The sequence below is a fragment of the Calonectris borealis genome, chromosome 2 (assembly GCF_964195595.1).
Source record: "Calonectris borealis chromosome 2, bCalBor7.hap1.2, whole genome shotgun sequence".
Taxonomy (NCBI): Eukaryota; Metazoa; Chordata; class Aves; order Procellariiformes; family Procellariidae; genus Calonectris; species Calonectris borealis.
The window spans coordinates 125857145-125865777 of NC_134313.1; the positions used below are offsets into that span (position 1 = coordinate 125857145).

Consider the following 8633-nt stretch of genomic DNA (forward strand, 5'->3'; position numbering starts at 1 on the left):
TGATCTGCTGGAGGGTAGGAAGGCTCTGCAGAGGGACCTGGACAGGCTGGATCGATGGGCCGAGGCCAACTGTATGAGGTTCAACAAGGCCAAGTGCCAGGTCCTGCACTTCGGCCACAACAACCCCATGCAACGCTACAGGCTTGGGGAAGAGTGGCTGGAAAGCTGCCCAGAGGAAAAGGACCTGGGGGTGCTGGTTGACAGCCGGCTGAACATGAGCCGGCAGTGTGCCCAGGTGGCCAAGAAGGCCAACGGCATCCTGGCCTGTATCAGAAATAGTGTGGCCAGCAGGAGCAGGGAGGTGATCGTGCCCCTGTACTCGGCACTAGTGAGGCTGCACCTTGAATACTGTGTTCAGTTTTGGGCCCCTCACTACAAGAAGGACATGGAGGTGCTGGAGCGTGTCCACACAAGGGCAACGAAGCTGGTGAAGGGCTTGGAGCACAAGTGTTATGAGGAGCGGCTGAGGGAACTGGGACTGTTTAGTCTGGAGAAGAGGAGGCTGAGGGGAGACCTCATCGCGCTCTACAACTACCTGAAGGGAGGTTGTAGTGAGGTGGGTGTTGGTCTCTTCTGCCAAGTAACTAGCGATAGGACGAGAGGAAATGGCCTCAAGTTGCGCCAAGGGAGGTTTAGGTTGGACATTAGGAGAAATTTCTTCACTGAAAGAGTGATCAGGCCTTGGAACAGGCTGCCGAGGGAAGTGGTGGAGTCACCATCCCTGGAAGTATTTAAAAGACCTGTGGATGAGGCCCTTAGGGACATGGTGTAGTGGCCATGGTGGTGTTGGGTTGACGGTTGGACACGATGATCTTAGAGGTCTTTTCCAACCTTAATGATTCTATGATCACCTGTCACTGGACAATGTCACCATCTATAACTGAGGGAAAAAAAAAAAAAGTAAAATACAGTTCCTGCCCAAATCTGCTGTATTTCTGAGTGTAACATCAACCCTTTTTTGTCTCTGCTTTCAGGTTGCTCCTACAATTAAAGAAAGGATGATGAAGAAGGGCAGCATGATGCTTGGGTACCAGCCTCACCAGGGCAAAGTCAACTTCTTCCGCCAGGTGGTGATCAGCCCGCAAGTTAGTCGAGAGGACATGGACTTCTTGCTGGATGAAATTGAACTGCTTGCTAAGGACTTGTAGCTGTAGCTTCACAGCACCAGGCGCTGCTCACATGTGATATTTATGGAGAGAGAATGGCAGCAACATTCTGGTGCTATTTTGTGAAAGGTAGTAAAAAGCTTGACATATAGTTTGGAAACTGTCATTTTACAGAGTGATGTTGAGAGCTTTGCAGGTAGAACACCCCTTCACAGGAAAGTGTTTGTTGATGGGGGCTGAGGGTGGCCGGGGGCAGGTCGGTGCTTGCAGCACCACTGCCGCCATTCTGGGAAGTGTTTCCTCAAGAAGGGAGCACTTCTGAAAATGGTGTCTACGTCCCAGGGAGGGCAGCTATTGACAGGGTGCCTATGCGCAGTGTAGCTCAAATGGGTCACTTACGTATGCAGGCAATACTCCTCTGAAATTACTGTTAAGAGTGGATTTAGCTCAATGAGCTTTAAAATGCTAGTTAATACTCTGTCTACTCTGTCAATATTTTAGTTTGGTATGTGTTTAAGAGTAGAGGCCTGGTTGGTAATTGCACTGATAAGATTGAACATCATGGACTTATATGAAGCGTTCTTCAAGACCCCTAACTAGGTGGATTGCCCAGGTTTTCTGCCATGAGCATAGTCAACATGGGTTTGGGCAGTCGCCATCCTGGGAGGTTTGCAGGACCCGCCTGCACAAAGCCCCAACCAACCAATGTTGACCCTGCTTTGAGCAGGTGGAGCTAGGGGATCTACTATGGTCCCTTCCAACCTAAATGATTTTGTGATTCTATGAAATACAATGATTGGGCCCAGTCAGTGTTGGCCAATGCTGCCCACCCAAAATATCACCACCACTTTAGTAGAGCTGAGAATATTGGAACAGCACTTAGAGCTTCTTACCTCTTTGTTAAATGGAGTTACCTGTCATTTCTGAGCTGCTGTTCACCTTCCTCTGTTTTTAAAGCGTAAAGATTTTTTTACCAGCTTTTAGATGCACTTTAAAATTATAACAGAGAGAAAAAAATATATTTACCTGAAAGATATGTATTTTTTATGCATGGTGACTATACATTAAGAGTATAGCAAAATTACATATTTATCATTGTCTGTCTGTATTTTACAGATTTGAAATGACTCAATCTTATGTTACCAGTATATAATTTATATTTTGGCCCTGAGGTTAAGGTGGTGGTGATCAGTGAAAGCCTGCCTGTGATTTTAGGATATGAACAGTCTGAGTATTTTTGGTCAATCTTAAATTGCAAAATTAAATTCTAAACTTTATGTTTGTGTTAAGAATTACAGTTTATGTTTGATCTGTTTTTATTCTATAAAATGATCCAATTTATAAAGATAGAAATTTATTTCTTGGGGTGAAGTTCTTGCAGCAAACTAATGGATATAACCTTGTATTTCCATGTCTCTCACCTTATAATCAATGCCTATTTAACGTTAATGTTTTGATATTTGTTCCTTATTCTGTATTTGAGGTGGCACTGACCAATATGAACCTTTCTGCTACAATGTTTTCTGTCCTCCTGAAAGCTGTCTTTAAACACAATGCTTTCTTGTTTCCATTTCCTACTTTGTACTAGGATCCAACATTGCGTGACATTCCTACTTCCAATCTCCAGGATTATGATATGGGAAGTTTAACAAAGTCATGATACCCAAGGAGGTCACACTATCAGAGCAGTAGACAGGAGCAAGAGTCACCCTTGCAGCACTTGACAGTCCTGGAAGTGAATATTCTTGTGCTATTGTAGTGAGCCGCTGGATTTTAAGCCAAAACCCACGTTGATGTTAACACAAAAATGAATATAACGATGTGGTCCCTGGATTCCGCCCTGTAATACCTGCAGTTCACTTTATCATTTATTATCTTGTGCGTGTGGCAATACCAGCTTGGAAAGCGCTTAACTAAATTCAGGGCCCATAAGGCTTATTTAGCCTCCCAGCTGCTCCGGGGTGGAGTGCAGAGTACGCAAGGGGTGCTGGATGGATGGGATCACTTTGCTGCTGCGTCTTGAATTAGATAGGACTGTTACCCCTTCTCCTTCTCTTTTTTGCCCTTGAAGGGAAAGACAGAATGCAGTGTCAGGATGTTTTGATTATGGTCCAGATTCTTGGTGAGTAGTTGATTTTTGATTCAGGGGGAGCTATGTCACCTTCTGTCAGCTAAGAATTTGGTCCATGGTGTTTCGTGACACTGCTACTATCAAAAAAGTGTTACTGACTTGTTTCTCATCATGTTGTTAGTGCATTTCTGTTTCCAGCTACTGTGACACAGCACATGTCGGACTGAAGTAACCAGTTCCTTTCTGTAGCAGTAGTGGCTATAGTATTTTTAAATGAGAGCAAAATTGAACTTTTTGAGGTTTGCAGAAAATAGGTCTCCGATCAACATGTGCACTGATTTCTTCAAAGGTATAGGTTAACCTTCCAGTGTGATGTGAGTACCTTATCTCATCTCCATATATTTTCTATTATTGCTGACCCCTTATCATGTCCCAGGTGCGCAATATGATGGTCTCATTTCAGGACTAATGTCATTTTCTCATAGTTACCTATTTAGGACTAATATGTACAAATGTCTATTTTGTAGCCGGTGATTTTAATAAAAAATGAAGTAAATGACACCATTATAAATACAGGTTGTGTTTGTCGTTTGTCAATCTAAAACTGCAGAGATATATATAAAGAAGGTATGCATGAGCTCTCCAGACGGAGGAACAACAAACTGCCAGCACAGCTTTAAAATGTGTAACCTAGTCTAACCCTGCTTCAGGATGTGGTTTATCTGTGTGCTGTGCCCATATCATCTTTAATAAACATCTTGGATGAAAATGTGTCACAATTTATCTTACTCCTCTTTTCAAATGCAGAAGTTAAATTGTTTTTGCAGAAATGGCCATTTTATTTATTTATTTACTATTCTAGCTAGACGGGATTGGGCTGTGAGCTCCCTCTCCTAGTTACTGAAAAGTGCCATCACTCAGGATGCTAAGCCAAGTTCTGGAAGTAATGAGGTACAGGTATAAATCAGTGTAGAAGTTGATGCACTGGCTGTTTGAATCTTCGTAATTTCTTGTGTCTACTTTTAATAATCTTTTTTCAATATGGAGCTTTAGGAAAAGAAGGAAATATTTAGACAGAAGGGATGCTGAGGTAGTTTTTGCTCTCAGTCCTGTGGATGCATCTTGTGAGAACTTTAGGCATTTTGTGTTGGGTCCATGTGCAAAATTGCTCACACAAATCATCGTGCCTGGAACAAGCAGTCCTGGTCTCGGGACTTCGAATATGATTTTCTGTGATAAATCAATACAAACCAATAGAGTCAGGTTATGTATGATTTTAGTGCTTCTAACTCTCCTGAGTTATCTGGAAACCCTTGCTGGATTGGGCCCTGAGTTTTATCGCTGGGATCTTTCATTTCAACACCAGCAGTGTGGCACTCAGAATATCTCAGTTATCTATTCAAGGTTTATGTCTAGAGATTCAGATTTATCTTTATTTCTGTGAGACTGAATTGAAATGTATTTTCATTTGTATCCTTCAATGAAGCATTAAAATGCTTTTCAAATATCATTTGACCCTTAAAGGACAAGAAATGTCCTTTAAAAGAAGCCTGGTAGAACTGGTAGAGTTGCATTCCCAGAATGCCAGATAAGAGCATGCAACAGAGGTTTCCTCAGACACACAGATCACAGCATTAGTTCATGCTCAAATAATTTTTAATTTTAAATTCTTGGGTAGCATGATTGGGCTTACAAAAGTGATACGAAATGTTGAAGGCGGAGGAGAAGAATAATTCAGAAATACTAAATGCTGAGTCTGCTTTCTCCTATTATGTCACACATGAGCTCTACGACAAGCCAATGGTGAGCTGAAAGCGTCATTTGAGTCTCCTGTTTTCAACAGCACCAAGTCTGCCCAGCCTCTCTTCCCTGCTGCTTACTTCCATGGGCTTTCAATAGGAGAGTGAAGTGTGTTCCTCCTGGAAATCACTTGTAGGTAAGGCCCACTCACACGCCTGCTGTCCTTCCTGCGGCATAATTGGTGAATGCTGATAAATCGTTTGAGCTTATAAGCGCTGTGTCTAGCACAGTAACTGCTAAATATTGCTACTGTTACATCCCGAAATAATGCAATTGCACACATTCATTATGTCTTAATTGCACATGCTAATTGCAGGTTAGATGCAATCAAAGCAGCACTCCCTGGCAAATGCACTGTGCAAACCATGAGAAACCCTGGTGGAGGGGTTTTCTTTCTTTAAATTGAATCTACTCTCCCACAATTACATGTTTTTGCTTCAGATGTACAATTAGATGTTATTACTCTAATTCTGTAACTACACAATAATCAACAAAAAATTACTTTGAGAAGCAAAACAAAACAAGGAAATTTGCACAGCAAGAGGTACAATAAAGAGAACGTCAAAGGTTTCGAGGCAAACCCAGAGAAGGAAACAATGGTCGTGTGAACAATTAACCTCTGCTAAATCTAACGTACGTGAATGCGCTGCGTGGCTGTGCTGCCAGAATGGAGCCATGAAGCAGTACCCATCATGGAGTCATCAAAGAACTTGCATATACCCTGACACTGCAGCCATCTGCCCCAACAGAGCATGGTCCATCCACTGATCCTAGACAAGCCCTTTCAGAAGGCAGGACGCTTTGTAGTACAGTAACAATTTCTGTATGTATCAAGGTAAAGTTTGTTTTAAAGCATTCTCAATAATAAAAGTGATACTGAAAGGGTAATCTTGAAAAAGTCCAACAGAGATGACTCAGTAGCCTCAGTAGCTCATGTACAATTAGGTACAATGGATCACATTTTTAAAATTAATTTAAAAAAAACCAGTAAAATCTTTATTTTATGAAGGATAAAGGCAAATAATAGAAAGTGAAGGACATGAACCCTTAATAGTTCTGTCAAATACAGATGTTGTGTTTTGATGAAGTAATTTCTTTCTTGTAAGTAACTTGGAGAGCGTTAATTTCTACAGAGCTATTTAAAAATGGAAAGTATGATGAAAGCACTTGCCATGAAATAGCAGAGGCCCATGGAAAATAACATCTGCCTTTGGGACTGTGTGGTCTACATTGTCCTCTGAACAACACACTTCTTCCAAGAAGCTTTCACCCAGCTTGTCATTCTGGGAAGTGACTCCTTAAATCTGGCAGGCACTGGCACTGGCAGCTGCAGCTTTATACGTCCTGCCGCTTTTGTGCCAGGTGATACTGATTTTTACTCTTGCTCTGTTTCTGTGCCCTCTCTCATGTCTGGACATTTTTTCAGAGGGAGATTTTCAGTATTTGGCACCGTAGGAAAAATGTCAGAGTAGCAGAAGGGGGAAGATTGAAAGCTGAAGCAAAAGCAGTGCTCAGGTTGGTATCTTGAAGTGATGTTTTGCCTTCTCTTTCTCGGCAATGGATTTGTCTAGATGCTCGGATGATGATCACTCACTGCTCCTGTCAGAACTATGGTAACACCAAGATCAGGACTTCACTGTGCACTGTACAACGTGGGAGACCAGTTTGGCCTTGGGAAACTAAATAAGACAAAGGGTGGGAGAAAGATGTATTAGTTGTCCTGTTTTACAGAAGAATGATGCACAAGGAACTTAAAATTTCTATTTTTGTGAAAAATTGCACTGTAGAAAAATTTTTGAAGGAGTCGCTACCAGGAGACAGCAGTGAGTGAAAAATGGGACATAGTGTGATATGGGCTTAGCAGAGGGAAATGGTGTTAGGCTAATCAGAGAGCTCTCTGGGAAAAAAAATGATTTTCTGGATTGGACTCTTACAGCATTTGATGTGGTATCATTTGGGAAAACCTACATAAAATGGAAAGCAGGGTGGAAAATGTAAGGTGAGTAGGACTATCTAGTGAAAGATGAAAACGGGTGATGGAGAAAGGAAGATACCACTCAAGTACTGGTATTGATTCTGGGCTAATCTACCTTCATACTGTCATCGCTAACCCTTTCAGAAAGATCAGACACATGTTCATGAAATTTGCTGGTGAAGCTATGTTGGAAGTTTTAGAGTTTGACATGCACGAAGAACTAGGTGATTTTAAGAGCTTGTTTCCCTACGGGAGACTCAGCCAAACAAAGTGCAAAATCTTTGGGGACTTGCAAAAAGCTGCAAGACCTTTTTGGTTAGAGGTAGGATGTACTAAACACTGGGGAAACAGAAAATTGTGGGGATAAGTATAATGATGGCATAAATAGCAGTGTATGAGCTAAACCTACATGCCGTATAAATAAAGTCAGCCAGCCAAGAAATTCAGTGGTAAACATCAAAGCAGATCTAGCCTCTCATCTGGAGCATGACAGCAAGAAAACCCTAGCTGGGCGGCAGACTCGGTGGCTGGTCCAGGCCTCTATCCCTCAGCTCTGTTGTCTCAAGCTGCAAGCAGTGAACAGTGAGAATATTAATTGGTTTTACAGAGCCAAAGAGCAGCGCTGCCTAGTCGTGTGCTCCATCTACTGGTGTGTCCGCTGGTAACCAACTCGTGCCACACACAGGATGTCTCTTCCAAAGAGCACTCTTGGACATCTCCTATGTGGCAGAGGAGGGAATTGGAACTAAAACTTCTTGGGATTTTTCAGACAAAAATGATTTGTCAGAAAATGTTGCTTTGTTTTAGGCAGTCTCCTGTGAAAACATTGGTTTTCGGTGGACTTTAGGGAAATACATGCAGGCCTGTTATCATTTCTTGTCATCCTGCCTAAATAGTGATGGGAATGTGTTTCCATGCAGTGTAACCTGTGATGACACTGGTGTGTTTGGGGCATCCAAGCTGAGCAGTGGGAAGCTCAGGCTGCCATGAAAAACGCACTTCCCTGACTGAGCCCCTCAGCTGAGCAGTGATTCCTTTCTCTTGCTCTTTACCAAGGTTAAAAACGGAGTCAGGAGCACGCAAGCCACTTTTAAGCTGTATGACCTCAGAGTGCTGAGTTTCCGGGCTTGATTTTATTCTGAAGCAATCCAAATGTCTGGGGTATTTTTATATTTTCCTTTCCATAAAAAATATCGACGTTCTATGGTGAATTTCAAAAGAGGATGTCCTGCCCCCGTGCCTCAGCACATTTTGGAATTTCCCATAGAACAACATTTCCAGCTTCTTGACCACCCTGAACTCAGCCCTTTGGAGACACAGACCAAACACAGAATTGCAACCCCTGTGGCAGGAAAGGATCTCAAGATGTCATCGAAACAATATGACCTCCATCCTGAGATAGGATCAGTGATACCAGAGAACTAGTGTCTAACCTTTGCCTAGTCTATAATTCATGACCAAAATTGCTGGACATCCTGCAGCCTTCCCATGAGGTTTTCCTAATGGATAATCTAGATTTTCCTTGCTGTGCTTGATCCATCCATGATTAGGGCCAACACATATTTTTCCTCTTTGCAACTTCTACATGTTCAAAGATTATTATCTTATTGCCCCTCTTATTGCTCCTCAATCTTCTTCTTTTCTAGTTCTGAATTACAGTCACTCCTCCCATGTTTCCTCA

At 42.3% G+C, this 8633-nt stretch overlaps 1 protein-coding gene across 2 annotated transcripts in view; it reads left to right on the top strand.

Annotated features, from left to right (window-relative positions):
* GADL1 (glutamate decarboxylase like 1) overlaps window positions 1-3949 on the top strand; it is an 87318-nt gene extending 83369 nt beyond the window's left edge. For both annotated transcript variants that reach the window (XM_075143375.1, XM_075143376.1), the window contains one exon: window positions 975-3949. In XM_075143375.1, coding sequence (XP_074999476.1) covers window positions 975-1148 — 174 coding nt within the window. In that variant the 3' untranslated portion in view covers window positions 1149-3949. The remainder of the gene's footprint in view (window positions 1-974) is intronic.
* The last annotated feature ends 4684 nt before the right edge of the window (window positions 3950-8633 follow it).